This window comes from Bos taurus, chromosome 5 (assembly GCF_002263795.3).
Source record: "Bos taurus isolate L1 Dominette 01449 registration number 42190680 breed Hereford chromosome 5, ARS-UCD2.0, whole genome shotgun sequence".
NCBI lineage: Eukaryota > Metazoa > Chordata > Mammalia > Artiodactyla > Bovidae > Bos > Bos taurus.
In genome coordinates, this window is record NC_037332.1 from 114,670,984 (window position 1) to 114,693,453 (window position 22,470).

Consider the following 22,470-nt stretch of genomic DNA (forward strand, 5'->3'; position numbering starts at 1 on the left):
TGCATCCCTCCTTGCCAGGGGACCCAGCAGCTATTCAGGCTTCCCGGATGGCTCACTGGGTGAAGAATCTGCCTGAAATGCAGGAGACTCAGGAGATGTGGGTTCGATCCCTGAGTTGGGGGAAGGAAATGGGAAGCCACTCCATAATTCTTGCCTGAAAAATCCCACGGACAGAGGAGCCTGGCGGGCTACAGTCCAAAGGGTCACAAAGAGTCGGCCGTGACTGAGTGAGCAGAGCAGCAGCTGTTCCCCACACTGACGGACCAACAGCAACAAAGCCCATCCTCGGAAAGGAGCTCAGTTCAGGGCTGCCTCCCGCTGGCCACCGGAATCCCCTGGGGCCATTGGAACGGAGGGCTGGGGGTTGCCACTGAGGTCTCACTTCCAGGGGCTGTGGCTTAAGTATCCACAGCCTGGATCCATCTGCCAATGCAGGAGATGCAAGAGACTGGGGTTTGGTCCCTGGGTTGGTAAGATCCCCTGGAGAAAGAAATGGCAACCCACTCCAGTATTCTTGCCTGGGAAATCCCAAGGCAAAGGAGCAAATGAGTTGGACATGACCGACCATAGCACATCACAGCCTGGGCAGTAGGGTGTTTTGTTTTTTATTATTTAATTATCCCGATGATTCTTTTTAAATTAATTAATTTGGCTGCACTGGGTCTTAGTTGTGGCACAAGATCTAGTTCCCTGACCGGAGGTCGACACCCCCTGCCTTGGGCGTGCAGAGCCTGAGCCACCAGACCACCAGGTGAGTCCCCCAGTGATTATTGGCAGCCATGGTCAAGAATTACACTGCGTTTGGTGGTTTAATCTTTTCCTTTTCTCCCCAGCTCGGCCTTGAGACTTGTAGGATCTTGAGGGATTGAACTCGAGTCCTTGGCCTGAGAGCGTGGAGTCTTAACCGCTGGACCACCGGGAAATTCCCCATTTAATCTTTTGTTTTGACTGTCACTATAGTGTGGTGGACCTTACCACCCTAATATAGTAAGAAAGTTGGTAGAATCTGCACAGTGACAGCTCTCTGGGGAGAAAGAAGGCCATGCCATACAGCGTACGTGAAGGCGTGTCGTCCTGGGTAGAGATAAGGCTGGACCACAGCATCGGGTGCCCATGTGGTTTGAGTGCATAGGAGGCAGCTCAGTGTCCCATGACAAGCAGATCAGGCCCTGGTATTTGTGAGGATGGAGGCTCATCCAGGGACCAAAGGACACCAGAGGAACCAGCTCCCGTCATGCTGGGGCGCCAGTGCAGGCTGCGCGTGGAGAGGGTGTCCTTCGAGGGGAGTCCTGCCAGGAAGCAGGGCTGCCTCTTCGTGGGAGCGCAGAACCCTGTCCACAGGCGGCATCGACTCGGAGCTCGGGGGTTCCTGGCTCTGTGCCTGCCGTCTTCAGGCGCTGCTGGAAGGATTGCCGCTTAGTGACTCCGCCTGCGGTTCACGTCACGTGGTTTGTCCACAGGTGCTTGGAGAGCTATGCCTTCAAGGATATGTGGACGCGCTCAGGTTCTTGGAGAAGAATGGTGCGTATGGCGAGGGCGGCAGGCATGCCCTTTGAGTCACTTTTCTGTTCAGTCTTGGTCACCAGGGGAGCCGTGTGGCACTCAGCACATTCACCTGCCATCTGGCTCGGCCCTGAGAGATAGGAAATCATTGCCCCCATTTTACAGATGGAGAAATGGAGGCAGCCATGGCCCGCACTCTGGGGAGCAGAGCTGGGGTCAGCCCTGCTCACCCTGCAGAGGTCACAGCCCCAGGTTCCTTTCCCTCTGCAGTGTCCCTGTCTGCAGCTGAAGGCAGCTCCTTTGCCTTTTTATTTCTGCTTGAACAATTGTGAACCTTTAGTTTAATGAGAAAGGAAGAGAAACAGTTTCTGAGTCTCAGGTGAAGCCATCAGGAGAGCTGCCTCCAGCCAGGTGTGGGCCGCGCCCACCAGCCCAGCTGTGTTCTGGGGAAAGGTCCTGGCTGGTCTGGGCTGGGGAACTTGGGTTCTTCACATGTTAGTGTGGAACCAAGTATTAGTCATGTCTCGAGCTATTTTTCCCCGACACTAACGGTTGCTACAGTCACTGATCCTCTGAGTTAGTCTTTGTCCGAGGCCGAGGAGCTGGTGTGGTTCATGGGACATTCGTGTATTTATCTGCTCAGAAAGCGCTTACTCTATACCTTCCGGGTGCTAAGCAGTTGGCTGTGGGCTTGGGACTCCACAGTGGGTAGACAGATGTAGCCTCAGCCTTCCTGGAGCTTAGTCTTGGGATTGGGGAGGGGCCAGGTACCTGAATAGAAGGCTGCCAGAGGGCTCAGTGCCCTGGCAGGAACGTACAGGATGCTGTAGATTCAGCTGGGGTTCAGTTAGGGGAAGGGGGGTGGGGTTCTGCAAGGCAGGGGAAAGCAGGGCTCCTGGGAGGATGCAAATCCGCAGTGATGCTTTGAGGGTGAACAGGAATGTTCTAGGCATGGGGGGTTGTGAGCGTGAGTCCTGCAGACAGGTAGTCTGTTCGAGGTGGAAAGAGGCATCTGTCACTGGAGTGGTGGGGGTGGGGGACAGAGGAACAGATTAGAGGGGAACAGGAATGGGGGTGAATGGAAAGAGGGGCAAGGCTGGGCCTTGTGGAGGTGGAGAGGGGCTTGCATCTCACAGCCATAGGGAGCCAGGGAGGGCTGCTGACGCGGGAGTGAGGGCAGGCAGAGGGAGCTCTGCCAGGGCCCCTGGCTGCAGTACAGAGAGGGTGAGGCCAATATCCCCGGTCAAGGTGGCCACCATGGGTTTGGCTGGGGTCATGGCAGCAAGGTGGAAGGGGCCGGAGGGGGCAGGACTTGGAGACGACCCACCAGAGATTGCCGAGGAGGAGGACTCGGGGATGAAGTCCTGCCCTTGGCGTCTGTGGCTGGGACCGGAGCAGAGGGTGGTGCTCACAGTTTGGGCCCTTGGGAGGGCGCGGGTCCTGCAGGAAAGCTCGAGAGCCCCATCTGTGGTGCCCTGGGACAGATTTGGGTGGTTGGCAGAGGGACTGGGCCTTCCCAGGTGGCACTCGTGGTAAAGAACCCACTGGCCAACGCGAGAGTCGTGGGAGACGCAGGTTTGTTCCGTGGGTCGGAAAGACCCCCTGGAGGAGGGCCTGGCAACCCTCTCCAGTATTCTAGCCTTGAGAAACTCCATGGACAGAGGAGCCTGGCGGGCTACAGTCCACGGGGTCTCAGAGTTGGCCTCGACTGAAGCAACTTAGCATGCATGTACTCAGAAGGCATGGTGATGTCAGAGTTCGAGGTTCTAGAAAGCAGGTGTGAACTGGGATTGGAATTTGGGAGCCACCTGGAAATAAAAGACAATGAGGGACCCTCTAGAAGTTGCTAGGTGATTTTAGGCAAGCCCCTTCTCTCTCTGGGCCTCTGTTTCCACATCTGTAGCAAGAGGACTTTGGAGTAAATGATGCCGACTGATTCTTAGTAATTCTAAATCCTGGCGTGGGCTGGGCGCTTGCAGCACGGGTGCTGGGTTTGGGTTTAAGGATCTAAGCCAGGTTCTGCCTCGGTCACCCTGGCTTCCTTGGGGTTCAGCAGAGGATGCATGGGGGCGGGACAGGTGTTCCTTGGAAATAGATTCTCTGACACATTCCTCAGAGAGAATAAGCCCCCCAGAGGCTGAGCTGTGTGTCTGTCAGAGGCTGGAAAGATGCAAGGGAATCGAAGTGGGAGGTGTAGCTTGGGAGTGAGGCGGGGGGCATGCAGGGACAGCCCCTGGGCTTTTAACCTGAGGTTGGAAGCGAGAGGTGCTCCCGGGGAGGTGTGGGCATCCAAGTGTGCCCGTCCCACCGTCCCCACGCAGCGTGAGAGCAGGAATCACCCACTGGGATCAGCCCCTGAGCCTTGGCACCCAGGGCAGGGCCAGCACAGACTCCCCGACCTGTGGCTTCTTTTCGAGGTCGGGTGACGGAAGGGTGCCATCTTTGATATCAGACCTGGGTTTGAATATCGCTCTGCCGCGTGTCGGCTTTGTGACTTTAGGCAAATCCCTTCACCTCTCTGGGCTTCTGATTCCTCAGCGTTCAGCTGGGAGCAGCTGCGTGGGTCATGCAGGTCCTGGAACACTGGGCTTCTCGAGTGGTTCAGTTGTTATGAATCATCCTTTCCTCTGAACTGCCGAGGACCAGCCCCAGCTGATCCAGGGTGTTCGAAGGGGAGACGGCGTCAGCGACCTATTCAAATGGTAATTAGAGATATAAAGAGTAATAGAATGAGGATAGCTCAGTAGGAAAATTCAGTGGAGAAAAGAGGCTGAGTAGCTTGGTTTACGTGGAAAATCAATATAACCCATGACACCAGGTTAGCTCTGACCACGGAGGCCGCAGGCGCCCTCTCGAATAGCGGAAGGTGCTCCACCTTAGACACCTTCTTGAGTGGGTCTTAGAAGCCCAGGCAAATAAGTGGTCGCAGAGGATATCCACGCTCCAGATGGAGACTTTAAGGAAAGAATGACATGGGGAGACCAAGCATTGGTGAGCAAGGCCCATAGCTTTATTTTTAACAGGGGCTTTTATACCCTAAGTTACACATAGAGGATAATAGGGGATGCAAAGTCAGCAGTCTTTGATTCTTATCAAAAACCAGGGTTTCTTTCCTGCAAATTTATCCTATACAAATGGTTTAGGTGATTTACATCATCTTCTGGCCAGAAGGCCTATTAACATTTTATGACTCTTGACAAGGACTTATCAACAAAGACTTATTTTCTCTAAGAGTAATTATTTTAAGGTTTGGCGCCATCTTCCGAAGATAAAATTGCATTCCTATAGGGCGGATGTGTAATGGGTTTACAACAAAGAAAAGAATTTATTACCTTAAGGGTCTAAAGTTACTAACACCAAGGCCACTACTTATTTTTTCTACATACCAACTATTAATTAATACATATTCAAGGATACAACTCAGGGGATGTGAAAACTTGGCAACAAGCATTGGCTCATCAATGAAATCCTTTACTAGTTTATTCTGACAGTTTCTGAGAGGCTCTAAGCTATTTGAATATCTTAAGCTTCCTGTGCCTCTTGAGGCTGGGAGACTGTAAACAATCGTATGCATAGCTGTAGGAGTCCGGGTAAACTTGTCAGGCGAGTTAGAGAGCCATCTGAGGGGTTTGGATTTAAACACTCCTAATTGCCCAGGAACTTTATTAATTGGAGCTGTAAGTTAACTCTTTGACAGAGAGAGCGAGATGGTGGTAGGGGACAGCCCCCGGTAAAGTCAGAGGTGAGAGCACAAAGCAATAAAGTAGGCAGACTCTGGTTTTTGGGGGGAAAATGCTCGAGAATATCCGGACGGACTCCTGAGGCTCGATCCCGCCTTTGCGTATGCCGAGCCTCCTTCCTCATGACCTTTGTCACGAGCGGAATGCCTCACCGGCTCCTGGCACTGAACCTCATGAATCCACATGTGGCTCTAGAGCCCACACGGCTGGTGCGTGACAGAGCCAGCTGCCCGCCTCATCCGTCCCCTTCAAAGGACCACACTGCGCTCTCCCTGTTAGAAGTGGTGGTCCCTGTTCGAGGTGGAGCAGGGGGGATCCCAGGCGGATTATTCCCAGGTGGATCCACGCTGCGTACCTATAACAGGCCTGTTAGCTTCCTCCAACTGGGTGGGCAGGTGGCTGGGCGGGTAGTGGCCCTGCTGCCTGAAATCGCCTGATGGGTTTTGTTTCCGTGCCCTTCGCAGGCATCCGTGATGGGCCCCATCCGTGCCTGAGCGCGCCCCCCGCAGAGTCGGAGCCCAGGAGCCTGGAGCCTTTTCTGGGTGTGGCCCCCAGGGAGGCGGGGCCCAAGCCAGTGGAGCTGCTGGACCACTTGCATCTCAGCATGCTGACCTGGGACGAGAGCGTCCTGGAGACCCAGTCGCCCGAGCTCAGCATGGGTATTGGCTCTGGGGGCGGGAAGGGGGAGCGCAGAGGAGGTGGTGGTCGGTGACCCTTTCAGAGGAGGAAGGGCGATCTTCACCATGGAGGATGGTCGAGCCGCTGCTCGGGGAGAAACAGGGCAGAGCGACCAGCGCAGGACGGTCGGGACCCCCAGCTCCTCGCATGGACCTCCTATCCCCCTGACTCCTTGCTCTGTCTCCTTTCCTGTTTGGTCATGGCCAGAGGAAAACAAACTCCAGCTGAGTTTTTATTTATTTATTTAACACCAAAAACATTTTATATTGGGGTAGAACTGATTTACAGTGTCCTGATATTTTCAGGGGAACAGTGAAGGAACTCAGCCATACAGGTATCCATTCTGTCAAACCCTCCTGCCACCCAGGCTGGCACATAACATTGCAGCTGTGTGTGTGTGTGTGTGTGTGTGTTTAATTTAATTCATTTTTGGTTGCACTGGGTCTTCATTCCGTCTAGCCAAGGCTATAGTTTTTCCAGGAGTTATGTATTTATGTAAGAGTTGCGACTGTTAAGAAAGCTGAACGTGGAAGAGTCGATGCTTTTGAACTGTGGTGTTGGAGAAGACTCTTGAGAGTCTCCTTGGACTGCAAGGAGATCCAACTAGTCCATCCTAAAGGAGATCAGTTCTGAATACTCATTGGAAGGACTGACGCTGAAGCTGAAACTCCAATATTGTGGCCACTTGATGTGAAGAGCTGACTCACTGGAAAAGACCCTGATGCTGGGAAAGATTGAGGGCAGGAGGAGAAGGGGGCGACAGAGGATGAAATGGTTGGATCGCATCACTGACTCAAGGCACATGAGTTTGAGCAAACTCTGGGAGATGGTGAAGGACAGGGAAGCCTGGCGTGCTGCAGTCCACGGGGTCACAAAGAGTCGGACACAACTGAGCCGCTGAATAAAACAAAGATGAAAGGGATGCCGTTTCTTGCCTTAGGTACTAATGCCCTAGGATTCGCACTGACCAGCAGCTGCTCAGGTTATTGTGATCTGAGGCATGGTGAGGTCATCACAAAGGGGAAAATAGAAGGCTAGGGGTCCCAGGTGGCAGAGTGGAATCCAATTGCAGATGCAAAGCAAAGCTCATGAAGCCTGGGCTGGCGAGATTTGAGACAATTGTGTCTGCCTCCAAAAGTAATTTAAAGAGGTAGTGAAGTGGGATTTCCATTCTGGAAGCCTCAGTGCAGTGCCTAAGAGTCAGTGCAGCTCTCAAAGCACGGGGCCCAGGTTCAATGCCTGGTCCAGGAACTGGATCCCACATGTCACAGCTAAGACCCAGCACAGCCAAATAAATTTAATAAATAAAAAATAAACGAAGTAAAATGTAGTAGTGAAAGCTGCTCAGTCGTGTCCAACTCTTTGTGACCCCGTGGATTGTAGCCCAGCAGACGCCTCTGTCCATGAAATTCTGCAGGCGAGAATACTGGAGTGGGTTGCCATTCCCTTGTGCAGGGAGTCAGTTTAAAGGAGACTCTTTCAAAGGGATCCTGTGTCCTGTCGGCGATCCAAGGGCTGTGTAGGCACATTCCACATCTGACCTCAATTGTCATAGCTTCTGATTCCTTCCCTGCTGACTCAGATGGTCAAGGACCCACCTGCAATGTGGGAGACCTGGGTTCGATCCCTGGGTTGGGAAGATCCCCTGGAGAAGGGAACAGCTACCCATTCCAGTATTCTGGCCTGGAGAATCCCATGAACAGAGGAGCCCGGCAGGCTACAGTCCATGGGGTCACAAAGAGTGGGGCACGACTGAGAAACTTTCACGTTCACTTTTTCACTTTCTGATTGCTTAGCTGCCAGGATTGGTAGGATTTATAGAAATTCCAGGCACCAGTTGGGGAAGGTGGCTTGGCTTTTACGCTGGTGGGAAACAGACCTCCAACTTGTGTTTTTCAGCACTGAGGAAGGCAGTCAGAAACCCAGATGGGTACAGAAACAGGATTTGCAACTTCTTACCAGTTAAGATCATGTCCTACGTGATGCTGCCCTGTACGCTGCCCGTGGAGTCTGCCATCGCTGTGGTCCAGAGGTGAACGCTTTCCGTGGCTTTCTGGCTTCCTCTCGGGGCTTGGAGGTAGGGTGAGGATTCAGTGAGAGGAGTCACGCTGGGCGCTCAGCCCAGAGCCTGGCTCCTTGCACATCTGGGTGGAGCTCGGCGTCTGCGTGGAACACCCTGGAAAGGTGCCTGGTTGGGAGCCCCTGGCCACCCCAGCTCCTTTCTCATTGCTCCCTCAGGTTTGTGGCTTCTTGTAGGTCTGCGTTTTGGGGAGGGAGGGGGATTTATTCCTGTGTGTTGGAAGGATCCCGAGGCCTACGCTGTGTGGCTGCTAGATTCCCGGGCATGGTTTTCCCTCCGTTTTCTTCAGATTTTCTTTAGTGTTTATTTTCTTTTTGCAACGTAGTCAGCATGTCTTTCAGTCTGTCTTTTTAAAAGTCCCAAAGTGAAAGTGAAGGCCATTCAGTCATGTCCAATTCTTTGTGACCCCATGGACTATACAGTCCATGGAATTCTCCAGGCCAAGAATACTGGAGTGAGTAGACTTTCCCTTCTTCAGGGGATCTTCCGAACCCAGGGATCAAACCGGGGTCTCCTACATTGCAGGCAGATTCTTTACCAGCTGAACCACAGGGGAAGCCCAAGAATCCTGGAGTGGGTACCCTTTCCCTTCTCCAGCGGATCTTCCCCACCCAGGGATCAAACCGGGCGGATTCTTTACCAACTGAGCTATGAGGGAAGCCCCTAAAAGTCCCAGCCATCCTTCAAAATCCGGCTCAGTTCTCTGGCTCTGCTGGACCTCCCAGATCACTCCCCAGCCCTGCCAGTCAGCCACCTGCCTTGCCCTGGGAGGAGGGCTGGCTGCTCTGGCATAGTTTTTCCTTCCTTTTCCTTTGTTTTAAAAAAGGACTTTGATAACTTCTTTGATTTGTGTATTGTGCTTGTGCTTGGTTTTCAGACCAGGATGCACGTGGGCTTCTCTAGTCGTGGCGAGCGGGCTTAGTTGCCCTAGGGCATGTGTGGTCTTAGTTCCCTGACCAGGAATTGAACCCTCGTCCCCTGCAATGGAGGGCAGATTCTTTTCCACTAGACCACCAGGAAGTCCCTTGACATTTCTTTTTTTTTTTTAATTTTTAACACCAAAAACATGTTTATAGGAGTATAGTCGATTAACACTGTTCTGATAGTTTTGGGTGAACAGTGAAGGAACTCAGCCATACATATACACGTATCCATTCTCCCCCATACCCCCTCCCAAGCAGGCTGGCACAAAAGTTCCATGTGCTATACAATAAGTTTTTCTTTCTTTCTTTTTTTAATGCATGAGACTCATTTGATTCCTGGGTTGGGAAGATCCCCTGGAGAAGGGAATGTAAACCCACTCCAGTATTCTTGCTTGGAGAATCCCACGGACAGAGGTTCCAGTCCATGGGGTTGCAGAGAGTCAGACCAGACTGAGCAACTAACAGTTTCAGTTTTAAAAAATATTTATTTTTGTGTGCTGGGTCTTCACCGCTGCTTGGGCTTTTCTCTAGTTGCGGTGAGTGAGGGCTGCTCTCCAGGTGCAGGCATGGCTTCCCACTGCAGCGACTTCTCTGGTTGCTGAGCACGGGCTCTCGGGCACGTGGGCTTCAGTTGCGGTTCCGGGCTGTAGAGCACAGCGGGCATCCGTATGGCCAGGTACCTTCGATGTGGGTGCAGGGGGTGGTGTTTCAACCAGAAGATGCTGTGTGTCAGTCCATGATGCCCCGGAGGAGTGAGCTCTTGGAAGACCCAGGCCTTTTATCTCCGTGTAAGTCCCTTGAGCTTTCCTGAATCCAAAGTGGCCTCATTTTGCTTTAGGCTTTTAGGTGGGTTTGCCTTGCGGCATTTATCAGCTTGGGGTTAGAAGTGACCCTGGCAGTACCTGAACGACGGTACTGGCGTCAGGTGTCTGCCTTCGGGGTGGGTTTCCTCTTGTCTTTTCTGCTGTGGCTCGTCTTCACTCACGTACGAGGTGTGCGTGTCTGCGTTTCCTTCTTGCAGACTGGTGACGTGGCTTCCAGACATGCCCAGCGACATCCAGTGGCTGTGGTCGGCCACCTCCCACGTGTGTTCTCAAGCCATGGTGCGTCTGCTCCCCGCTTCCAGGTAAGTGATTTGGTTGTGGGTCTGGGGGTCCACCCAGCACCCTCTCATCTGCTCAGGCCCCACGCGCCATCCTAGGTATGTCATCAAGCCCCGGAGAGGGGGCAGGGACCGTGTCCCCTGGTGCCAGAGGCCCTGCCTTACGGGAGGCAGCTGGGCCCATCAGAGGTCCCAGTGTACCTGCTGGAAGCTAGTGACCGAGACTCCCCTGCAAAGGGTGTCCTGAAGCCCGGGGAGGTGTGTCCATGGAGCGTAATTTTAAAAAAAGTTGTTTATTTAGCTGGGCCAGGTCCTACTTTCAGCATGTGGGATCTTGAGTTCTCGCGTGTGGGCTCTAGTTCCCTGACCAGGGATTGAACTCCGGCCCCTTACGCTGGGGTCATGGAGTCTTAGCCACTGGACAGCCAGGGGAAGTCCCCCACTGAGCCCATTTTGAGGGTAGAGGAGGGAGGAGCTGGCTGATGGAGCAGGAGCAGGGCCAGTGGACAGGTAGCATTGGTTTGCCTAAAGGGAGTGGCTCTGGGTACCGGTAGCACAGGCAGGGGGTGAGGCAGGGAGAGAGGGGCAGGGCCCCTCTGTGTGTGTGTCTGCGTGTGTGTCTGTGTGTGAATGTGTGTGTGTGAATATGTGCCCATCTGTTAATGCAAATTCCCGTCTGACCTTAGACCCCCTGAATCCCGGTCTCTTGGGCTGGAACCCGGCCACCCACACTGTTAACACGACCCAGGTACTGCTGCCACCACTTCCTGAATTCTGAAAACTAATGAGGAGCAAGGAGGGCCTGGTTCCCGTCAGGATTCTGGGACTTTTGTCCTGAACGTCGTGGACCTCGGCTTCCTCCCCCGTTCCCCGGGGGTGAGCCTCCTTGCCCCATTAGGTGTCTGCGAGGCTTTTGGGGGCCCCCAGCTCAGTCCTGACACATGGCAGGTGCTTGGGAGATGAGCCCTCCAGGTTTTCTATTAACAGACGTGGAAGGTTTAAAGTAGGGACGGAGGGGTCTGGCTTGTGTGGGGAAAAGGACAGCAGTGGCCTTGTGGAGGCCAGATCCCCAGAGAGGGCAGAACTGGGCCAGTGAGGGGAAGGGCTTGCTCTCCAGAGAAACTGCAGGGCTGAGTGCTGTTCGTAGGCTCCAGGTGAGAAGGATGATAGCAGCTGGGAGGCGCTGCTGAGCTCCAGGCTGGTCGGCAGGCAGGAGCAGGGGTGGGGGGGGATGGTGGTGTGGCTGCAGAGGGCCACCCTGGCGGGTGAGCTGATGTGCGTGGGGGTAACTGATGGGCTCCTCCGGGCCTGTGCACATCCAGTGGGAGGTGTCCAGGTGGCTGGGAGGGCCACAGGTTTGGAGGCCTGGGATGGTGATGTCAGCCCAGCACGGGGATGGGGGTTCCGAGGAGGTGGTGAACTTGGGCTGGGCCACCCTGCACACCCCAGACCGTGTGACAATGTCCCCCCTCCCGCATCCCCACTGACACTGCAGACCAGAGCGGCAGGTCGGCAGCTGAGTCAGAATTCTTCGTTTGTTTCAGATCCCAAATCCCAGCAAGCAGCCAACGGCCTTCCTCCACAAACCCGGACACTGTGGGCGTCGCTGGGCTCTCTGCTCCTCCGAGGACCTGGACACGCACCCTGTGGATGTCCTGCAGAGGCCAGAGCTGACAACTATGATGTCCGCAGAATGACCTGTGTGCTGAGTTTGTAGTGTCCTGAAACCAAAGGCAATCTTTCTAACAAAAAGCTAGGAAGCTACTCTTGGTGTGCGCGGTGGGTGCAGAGCTCAAGCATATCCAGGATATGAGTCTCTAAATATCGTTGGCTCGGTTGGGAAACTGCACAAGGGAGCCCGGCGTGGGGGCATCTGTGGCTGACTCCTCACCCTCTCAGCTGCCCCAGGGCACGTTCCTAGGGTGACTGGTGTTTGGATCAGGGACGTTGTGGCGGGGAGCTGGGCTGCCCTTTGTGCAGTCACAGTGGTTGGGGGGAAGGACTGTGGTCCCATCTCTCCATAGAGAAAGCAGCCAGTGTCGGGGAGGTGGGGTGCCATCCTCCCAAGGACACCCCTGGTTTCAGGGGGCATTCCGAGGTGGTAACTTACGTGAACTCTGGTACATCTTTCTGCTGCTGCTACTGCTAAGTCGCTTCAGTCGTGTCCGACTCTGTGTGACCCCATAGACGGCAGCCCACTAGGCTCTTCTGTCCCTGGATTCTCCAGGCAAGAATACTGGAATGTGCCGGGGTCCAGCCCCGGCTGATCCAGGGTATTCGAAGGAGAGACAGCGTAGGCGAAGATCAGGAAACAACTGCTTAATTAAACGTTAATTAAGGATATAAGGAGTAATAGAATAAGGATAGTTCAGTAGGAAATTCAGTGAAGAAAAGAGGCTGAAATAAGGATAGCTCAGTGAGGAAATTCAGTGGAGAAAAGAGGCTGAATAATTCAGCCAGAAGGTGAGAGAAAGAACGACATGGGGAGACCAAGTTTCGGTGAACAAGGCCCGCACTTTATTTTCCAAAATAGTTTTTATACCTTAAGTTATGGATAATGGGGGAAGGGGTGGAGTCATGCAAGGACAGCAGCTCCTGGTCCTAAATGAAGCCAGGCTTTCTTCCTGCAAACTTATCATATGCAAAAGCTTAGGTGATTTGCATCATCTTCTGGCCCGGAGGCCTGTTAACATTTTAAGACCCTTTCTTCAAAAACTTATTTTTCTCTAAAGGTGATTGGTCAGGAGCCACCCTCCAAAAGCATTAGATAAAGTTGCATTCCTACAGAGCAAAGGTGTGGTGGGCTATAACAAGAAAAAGAATTAACTCAAGGGTCCCAGGTTACAAACATTAAAGCTACTACTTACACCAATTATATTAATCAATACACTGCCAGGGTCACAGGAGGTAAGGGATATGGAAACTTAGCAGCAAACATTGGCCCAACAAGTGAAAATCCCTTCACCAATACAATTTCTAATCAATCTTGTAACTACTCAAAAGAATCTGTGTTTAGACAGTTTAGAACATCTCCTGCCTCTCACAGTTGGGAGGCTTTGAACAATCACATGTGGCCAGAAAAACCTATTCAGGCAGGCTAGAGGATTTCCAAAGGAGTTTGTAGCTTAAACACTGTCACACCCAGGAATTATTAACTGGAGCTGCAAGCCAACTCCTCTCCCAGAGAGGTAGTGGGGGACAGCCCCCCGCAAAGTCAGAGGTGCAGGTGAAGGCACAAAGCAGAAAGTAGGCAGACTCTGGTTTTGGGGGTAGATGGGGGACTCCTGAGGCTCAATCCCGCCTTTGCGTATGCCGAGCCTCCTTCCTCATGACCTTTGTCATGGGCGGAGTTCCTCACGCTGGCTCCTGGCAGTGATAGAATTCCAGTTGAGCTATTCCAGATCCTGAAAGATGATGCTGTGGAAAGTGCTGCACTCAATATGCAATATGCCGGCTCCCGGCAGGAGTGGGTTGCCATTTCCTTCTCCAGTGCATGAAAGTGAAAAGTGAATCAGTCGTGCCCGACTCTTAGCGACCTCATGGACTGCAGCCTACCAGGATCCTCTGTCCATGGGATTTTCCAGGCAATAGTACTTACCTATCCTAAATATTTGGTGGAGTTATATTAAACATAACTCTCAGCAGGCACTGAGAGAGAGCATCAGAGGGCAGACAGATGGAAACCACAATCACAGACAACAGGCCAATCTGATCAAACGGACCACCCAAGACGGACGGGTCATGGTGGAGAGGTCTGACGGAATGTGGACGACTGGAGAAGGGAATGGCAAACCACTTCAGTATTCTTGCCTTGAGAACCCTTGAACAGCATGAAAAGCCAAAAAGATAGGACACTGAAAGATGAACCCCCCAGGTTGGTAGGTCGCTGATATGCTACTGGAGATCAGTGGAGAAATAACTCCAGAAAGAAATGAAGTGATGGGGCCAAAGCAAAAACACCACCCAGTTGTGGATGGGACTGGTGACAGAAGCAAGGTCCGATGCTGGAAAGAGCAATATTGCATAGGAACCTGGAATGTTAGGTCCATGAATCAAGGCAAATTGGAAGTGGTCAAACAGGAGATGACAAGAGTGAATGTCGACATTCTAGGAATCAGCGAACTGAAATGGACTGGAATGGGTGAATTTAACTCAGATGACCATTATATCTACTACTGCGGGCAGGAATCCCTCAGAAGAAATGGAGTAGCCATCATGGTCAACAAAAGAGTCTGAAATGCAGTACTTGGATGCAATCTCAAAAACGACAGAATGATCTCTGTTCGTTTCCAAGGCAAACCATTCAATAGCTTGGTAATCCAAGCCTATGTCCCAACCAGTAACAGTGAAGAAGCTGAAGTCGAACAATTCTATGAAGACCTACAAGACCTTCTAGAACTAACACCCCAAAATGATGTCCTTTTCATTATAGGGGACTGGAATGCAAAAGTAGGAAGTCAAGAAACACCTGGAGTAACAGGCAAATTTGGCCTTGGAGTACAGAATGAAGCAGGCCAAAAGCTAATAGAGTTCTGCTAAGAGAACACACTGGTCATAGCAAACACTCTCTTCCAACAACACAAGAGAAGATTCTACACATAGACATCACCAGATGGTCAACACTGAAATCAGATTGATTCTATTCTTTGAAGCCAAAGATGGAGAAGGTATATACAGTCAGCAAAAACAAGACCAGGAGCTGACTGTGGCTCAGATCATGAACTCCTTATTGCCAAATTCAGACTGAAATTCAAGAAAGTGGAGAAAACCATTCAGATATGACCTAAATCAAATCCCTTATGACTATACAGTGGAAGTGAGAAATAGATTTAAGGGACTAGATGTGATAGAGTGCCTGATGAACTATGGACGCAGGTTCATGACATTGTACAGGAGACAGGAATCAAGACCATCCCCAAGAAAAAGAAATACAAAAAAGCAAAATGGCTGTCTGAGGAGGCCTTACAAATAGCTGTGAAAAGAACTGAAGTGAAAAGCAGAGGAGAAAAGGAAAGATATAAGCATCTGAATGCAGAGTTCCAAAGAATAGCACAGAGAGATAAGAAAACCTTCCTCAGAGATCATGCAAAGAAATAGAGGAAAACGATAGAATGGGAAAGACGAGATCTCTTCAAGAAAATTAGAGATACCAAGGGAATATTTCATGGCAAAGATGGGCTCAATAAAGGACAGAAATGGTATGGACCTAACAGAAGCAGAAGATATTAAGAAGAGGTGGCAAGAATACACAGAAGAACTGTACAAAAATCTTCATGACCCAGATAATCACGATGGTGTGATCACTGACCTATAGCCAGACATCCTGGAATGTGAAGTTAAGTGGGCCTTAGAAAGCATCACTACGAACAAAGCTAGTGGAGGTGATAGAATTCCAGTTGAGCTATTCCAAATCCTGAAAGATGATGCTGTGAAAGTGCTGCACCCAATATGCCAGCAAATTTGGAACACTCAGCAGTGGCCACAGGACTGGAAAGGTTCAGTTTTCACTCCAATCCCAAAGAAGAGCAATGCAAAGAATGCTCAAGCAAACCACACAGTTGCACTCATCTCACACGCTAGTAAAGTAATGCTCAAAATTCTCCAAGCCAGGCTTCAGCAATATGTGAACCATGAACTTCCTGATGTTCAAGCTGGTTTTAGAAAAGGCAGAGGAACCAGAGATCAAATTGCCAATATTCACTGGATCATGGAAAAAGCAAGAGAATTCCAGAAAAACATCTATTTCTGCTTTCTTGACTACGCCAAAGCCATTGACTGTGTGGATCACAATCAACTGTGGAAAATTCTGGAAGAGATGGGAATACCAGACCACCTGACCTGCCTCTTGAGAAATCCGTATGCAGTTCAGGAAGCAATAGTTAGAACTGGACATGGAACAACAGACTGGTTCCAAATAGGAAAAGGAGTACGTCAAGGCTGTATATTGTCACCCTACTTATTTAACTTATATGCAGAATACATCATGAAAAACGCTGGGCTGGAGGAAGCACAAGGTGGAATCAAGATTGCCAGGAGAAATATCAATAACTTCAGATATGCAGATGACACCACCCTTATGGCAGAAAGTGAAGAACTAAAGAGCCTCTTGATGAAAGTGAAAGAGGAGAGTGGAAAAGTTGGCTTAAAGCTCAACATTCAGAAAACGAAGATCATGGCATCCGGTCCCATCACTTCATTGCAAATACATGGGGAAATAGTGACTGACTTTATTCTTCTGGGCTTCAAAATCACTGCAGAATGGTGACTGCAGCCACCATCTGAAATTAAAAGATGAAATTCAAAGGTGCATACTCCTCGGAAGGAAAGTTATAACCAACCTAGACAGGATATTATAAAGCACAGAGACATTACTTTGCCAACAGAGGTTCATCTAGTCAAGACTATGGTTTTTCCAGTGGTCATGTGTGGATGTGAGAGTTAGAATATAAAGAATGCTGAGCACAGAAGAATTGATGCTTTTGAACTGTCCTGTTGGAGAAGACTCTTGAGAGTCCCTTGGACTGCAAGGACATCTATCCAGTCCATCCTAAAGGAGATCAGTCCTGAATTTTCATTGTAAGGACTAATGTTGAAGCTGAAACTCCCAATACTTTGGCCACCTGATGTGAAGAGTTCATTTGAAAAGACCCTGATGCTGGGAAAGATTGAGGGCAGGAAAAGTGGATGACAGAGGATGAGATGGTTGGATGGCATCACTGACTCAATGGACATGGGTTTGGGTGGACTCTGGGAGTTGGTAATTGACAGAGGCCTACATGCTACAGTTCATGGGGTCGCAAAGAGTCGGACACGACTGAGCGACTGAACTGAACTGAACTTATATTAAACAAAGGATTCTTAAAATCTCTTGAATTATCTATTATGAGGATCAAGAAAACATTCAGAGAATAAGTCTTGAAAATAGAAATCCAGTGCATAAGACAGTCACCCTGGCACCTGCCCCCGCACCCCTCCCCCGCGAGCTCTAATGGAGACGAGCAGGAGGCAGGCACGCACCGTCTCTCCAGGGTGGTAATCTGTTGGCAGGCACAGATTACATGGGCCCACTGCCCGTGTAATATGACCCAAGGAGCAATGTGGCGTGCGTTTTGCTTATTTATGCATTTGAGGATACCAAAAAGGAAAGGAACAATCAGCTCAAATCCTACTTCTGGGCGTGCAAAGTCACAGCTCTCACCCACATCGTGTAGGTGTCCTGGAGCCGAAGAACCAGCAGGGCCAGACAGAGCACCGCACCGTGAGGGCAGCAGGCAGGGACTGCCTGTGAAAACACAGGGTCGGCTCGCAGTGCAGGGAAGTGCCCCATGGGGGCTCCTGGCTGGCTCCTCACATTTCTGGGGTCTCCTGTGCTGGTAACCCTCACTTCCCGAGTGAGGCAAGGCTGAGTGGTGGGCTCTCTGGCCACCTGGGCCCCAGGTCAAAGCACTGTCCCCTTGCTGAGCTGACCTGGACTCCTGGTGACACCCTCACACCTTCCCTGAGCCCGGTGCTCGGGGTCCCAGTGGCCTTCTCTGCCAGAACCATCGCCCGGGTCTTAACACATGCAACCCCACCTTAGCAGCATCTTACAGTAACCAAGACACTTTCATTTATATAGTATTCTCTGCACTGGTTCTGACGTCATCGTAGGGAAAAAGATGTGTTAAGATAGGATTACATGGGACTTATTTTCTTACTGTCTGTGATTATTCCATCTTCTTACGATCAGCATGTGTTTTATTAATTCGTTTCAAACGTGCAGTAACACGAGGAAGTGTATTACTGTTTCTTAGGAATATCCCGGGTTCCGCCTCACTGGTGCCTTGTCTCCTCATTGGCTGACCCAGGCCTCCCCCCGACATCCTCACCGCCCCCCAGGCCCTCACCTCTCCAGCACTGCGGGTTTCTCATCAGCGTGTAAAACATTCTCAAGTTTCTCCCACCTTGTCAAATATTGATGATCCGCTCGGTATGCGGGGATGCTCCAGTATCAGGAATCATTGGTGTGCAGTGTGATTCATGCCAGGGAGCAACCGTCTGTTTGGTAAACAGATAGCAGAGCCTGCTGAGAAGCATGAGCCCAGTCTTGCTAAGGAAATAAAATGTGTGTGTAGAGTGGACACTGAAAGACTGTTTGCCCGGTTACCGACGGTGGTTACCATGATGCCGTCCCCTGTAATTACATTTTATATTAAATTTCTGCGTTCATCACGATATAATTCATAACAACTGTGATTGTTCAACTGCTTCCCCGTGTCTCTGCATCCTTCGCGCTGTGCTGCTTTCCTTGCCTCACGACCAAGCTCCTTTTATCTCTTCTGGGACCCCCCACCCGATCCCTAAGCAGGTTCACGGGTCCGCTGCCCCAGATGGGCCACGCCAGGCCAGGCGGCCTTCACGTGCTCTGTCCTGAACACTGAGGCCCAGACCCTCCTCCCTCTGGGACCCCAGACTCCCCGATTTCATCCTGGGTACCCGGCTCTTCCCCAGGGCCTGGATGTGCAGAAAGCATCCAGCCACCCCTGGGGAGGCCTCGCTCACTCCGAGGACTCCCCAGTCTCTGGTTCGCGGGAGAGCCCACCTAACACCCCCCACCTGCCCCTGGTTGCCTCCCTCACACCCTCCCCCAGGGCAGAGCCCCTCAGCTCTTTCATCGGAGCGAGGAACGAGCCAGGAACGAGCAGCGCCTTGAGTCCCGCCGCCCTTCTCCCCCAGCTAGTCCCTGTCCTGCCCGTCCACCTCCACTTCCACTTCAGGCATCTGGAAGCCAGTCCCTCTTGGCAGCCTGCCCCTGCCCTGGGCTGTGGCAACAACTTCTGGGCAGGGGCTGGTGGCCTGAACTCTGCCTCGGGCCATTCTTGGGCCCAGAATCGGTCAAGTCACCTCCCACCCCAACCCGAAGAAGATGCCTTCCCTGCAACGCCCCCAGCCCCGGGCATCCTGCCTGGTCTTCCACTCCCTGCTGGCACCCTTGTCCTTTCCTCTTAGCCGCTCACCTTCACTCCTCCGGTGGCAGGAGCTGGGGAGACGGGACGGAGGCGAGGCCCTCACCTCAGGCCACCCCAAACTAAAAGCAGGGGTCGCCACTGCAGGGATCTGTGAAGACCCAGTGTGCCTTCCTCATGACCTCTGAGACTCAGGGTTTGCCTTTGTCAAGGGAACAAGTGTGGTCACTAACCTGCATTTAGGTCAGCCCTTCGTAAACCAAGTTTTCCAGAACGCTGATGTTCTTGCAGATGGGACTAGGGACTTTTATCAGTTAGGATAGACGGTGTTATGTTCCCCAGAGTCTCACTTCTCAGGCCACCCTGCGGACCCAGGTGGCCCAGCCTGAACCTGTCCCTGCCTCTGGGCCCAGGGTCGGGACGGCGGCGGGGGAGGAACATGGTGCTTGAAGGTTTCCATCCAGGTGTCAGCTCTCCCTTCCGCCCACCACTTGTTGACCAAAGCAAGTCACATGGATGGGGGCATGCAAACCCAAGTCTACCTTTTGCCCCAAAGAGGAAGAGCAGAAATTCTGGTGAACAGGGCCACTGAAAACCTCAAAAAAACCACAAAGTCTTTATGGCAAAATAAATAACCCAGGAAATACTGGGTTAAAGAAACCCTAACAGGTGTATGCATTACAGGATGTCTCAGAGCCTTTGAAATGTTAATGTACGGGGAATTCCCTGGCAGTCCAGTGGTTAGGACTCCATGCTTCTATTTCAGGGGGCATAGCAGGGGGCAAGGGCTTGATCCCTGGATAGGAACTAAGATCCTGCATGCCACACGGCGTGACCAAAAAAAAAAGCGTACGTTGTGACCAGAGAGGGCAGAGCTGTGACTGTGTTTGACACGTCCTCAGCTACCCTGGCCCTTGTACAGAGTAGGCTCTCAGATATTTGGCTCAGGACTTGTGTTGTAATCTGCAGGTCAAAGTCACGGCTTATCTTTGAGAGGAGGCTTTCGTAAGAAAATAACAAGGAAATGCAGGAAGAAAGCCTAGTTTATTCAGCGTTCAGTGAGCCAGGCCCCGTCTTCTCTCTCCTTAAATCCTCACTACACCATTATGCTTTAGGAACCACTATCTTCATCTTGTACTTGAGAAAACTGAGGTTCAGGCAACAGGAGGATGAATTTTAAAAATAAGTGTCCAACTTGTGTGACTTGTGCTTAAAATTTGCTCCTTCTCCTAGATTATCTTTGGAAATCTGTGTCCAAGTTTTCACACATCACAATCTTTTGTGTCTGAGCTGGGGATCGGTAAGACCCTCAAAGCGTCACTTTGGTGGCCAGAGGCAGGTGTCCGGGGACCCAGGGTCCAGGCCTGTGGGCACTGAGCCGAGGCCCCTCGGGGTCTTGCCCAGAAACAATCCAGCACAGCCTGTTATATATGCTCCCCCCTCCCTTTTAAGGGTCGGGAGGCTTCTGAGTCATATCTACTTCACTGCCCTGTCTCCGGACCCTGGGACATGTGGGCATCATTCAGAGGTGGCTAAGAGCCAGTGGCGGGGCCATATCACTCTGGGTCCAGCTTGGCTATAGGGTAAGTTGCTTACTCTTTCTGGGTCTGTTTCATCCTTTATAAAAGCTCCCCTGTGATGGTTAACTGTATGTGTGTGTGTGTACACGCACATGCTCTCTCTAGGCCTGGGTTTAGGCTGTGTGTGTGTGCACGCATGCGCACATGTTCTCTCTCTCTAGGCCTGGTTGCAGCTGTGTGGGTGTGTGTATACACACACATGTGCTCTTTCTCTCTAGGCCTGGTTGCAGGCTCTATGTGTGTGAGTGTGCTCACATGCTCTCTCCCTCTAGGCCTGCTTGCAGCTGTGTGTGTGTGCGCGCTCACATGCTCTCTCTAGGCCTGCTTGCAGCTGTGTGTGTGTGTGTGTGCTTACATGCTCTCTCTAGGCCTGGTTACAGCTGTGTGTGGGTGTGCACACGTGCTCTCTCTCTCTAGGCCTGGTTGCAGGCACTGTGTGTGTGAGTGTGCTCACATGCTCTCTCTCTCTAGACTTGGTTGTAGGCTCTGTGTGTGTGGGTGTGCACACGTGCTCTCTCTAGGCCTGGTTGCAGGCTCTGTGTGTGTGTGTGCTCACATGCTCTCTCTCTCTAAGCCTGGTTGCAGGCTCTGTGTGTGTGGGTGTGCACACGTGCTCTCTCCCTCTAGGCCTGGTTGCAGGCTCTGTGTGACTGTGCTCACGTGCTCTTCTCCCTCTAGGCCTGCTTGCAGCTGTGTGTGTGTGTGTGTGTGTGGGCGTGCACACGTGCTCTCTCTAGGCCTGGTTGCAGGCTGTGTCTGTGTATGCGTGTGTGTGCACCTGCCCTTTCTCTCTAGGCCAGGCAAACCTTTACCTTATTTACTAACCTTATGAGGTAGATACCATCACCACCCTCACTTCACCAAAGAGGAAACTGACCCAGAGAGGTACAGGCCCTGCCTAAGTCCACACAGCTTAGCAGTGACAGAATCATGGCTGAAACCCAACCAGTGGGTCGGCCCATAAAGCCAGCTCTCATAACCATTAATGGGGAGCTAATCTGGTTGTGGTTTCCTGCCAAGGGGTGATCCTAAATGGCCTAAACGAGTACAAAAGCCCAGGACCCGTTACTTCCCAGTGTAAAATATAAAACATGTAAAACAATAACCTGTTTTTGGTCCTTAGCAAGCTCATCTCTATTTTACAGTGGAGAAAAGTAACCCTTAAAGAGGGTGTAACTTGCCAGGGGTCAACTGCTAACTTACAGCCCAGTTCTTCCATCAGCTCGCTGTCCTTCAAATGTATGCCCAGACCCAGAAGCCTCTGGGCCAGACCTCTGTCACAGCCCTGCCCCGCTTGCAGATGCTCTGTTGCTGCCGCAGCCTCTGCTTCCTCCTCCCCCTTGCTGAGCACCTCTCCACTCAATTCTGGCCAAGTTCCTTATAAGCAGGTGAGTAGCCCAAGTCTTCAGAGACTTTAGAAATGAGTGATAAAGTCAGACACAGACCTAAAGCTTTTTAGAATGTTGCTGTTTAATCAGGAAGTCGTGTCTGCCTCTTTTACAACCCCATGGACTGTAGGCCACCAGTCTCCTCTGTCCATGGCATTTCCCAGGCAAGAATACTGCAGTGGGTTGGCATTTCCTTCTGCAGGGGATCTTCCTCACCCAGGGACGGAACCTGCACTGCAGGCAGATTCTTTACTGTGGGGTTCTTAAACATAATGGCTAAAAGAATTATGTAGCCCACTTTAAAAAACTCACATCTCCAGGTTCTACTTTCCGGGGGTTGGTTCAGTAGATCAGGGCTGAGGCCCAGGAATGTGCATTTTTAATATAAGCAGTGTCTTTCTGTCTGCTGTAGCCTACGGTGGGAGAGCAGTTAATTCAGGAAATATTAACTGAGTCGCTACACCACGCCAGGCACTGTGCAGCCTCTGGGCTCGTGGAGCGAAGGACTGGGCCCTGCCTCCAGGCACTAGT

General features: G+C 51.6%; 1 protein-coding gene across 2 annotated transcripts in view; it reads left to right on the forward strand.

Moving 5' to 3' along the window:
• Nucleotides 1–18,245, forward strand: part of LOC100297709 (patatin-like phospholipase domain containing 3) — a 33,818-nt gene extending 15,573 nt beyond the window's left edge. Inside the window, exons 5-10 of one of the 2 annotated variants that reach the window (XM_024992823.2) lie at nucleotides 1,461–1,521; nucleotides 5,708–5,902; nucleotides 7,821–7,953; nucleotides 9,946–10,050; nucleotides 10,713–10,774; nucleotides 11,571–11,659. In XM_024992823.2, coding sequence (XP_024848591.1) covers nucleotides 1,461–1,521; nucleotides 5,708–5,902; nucleotides 7,821–7,953; nucleotides 9,946–10,050; nucleotides 10,713–10,764 — 546 coding nt within the window. In that variant the 3' untranslated portion in view covers nucleotides 10,765–10,774; nucleotides 11,571–11,659. Of the gene's footprint in view, nucleotides 1–1,460; nucleotides 1,522–5,707; nucleotides 5,903–7,820; nucleotides 7,954–9,945; nucleotides 10,051–10,712; nucleotides 10,775–11,570 lie in introns of both variants that reach the window. The other variant, XM_024992822.2, reaches the window with a different exon arrangement.
• Nucleotides 18,246–22,470: the final 4,225 nt, after the last annotated feature.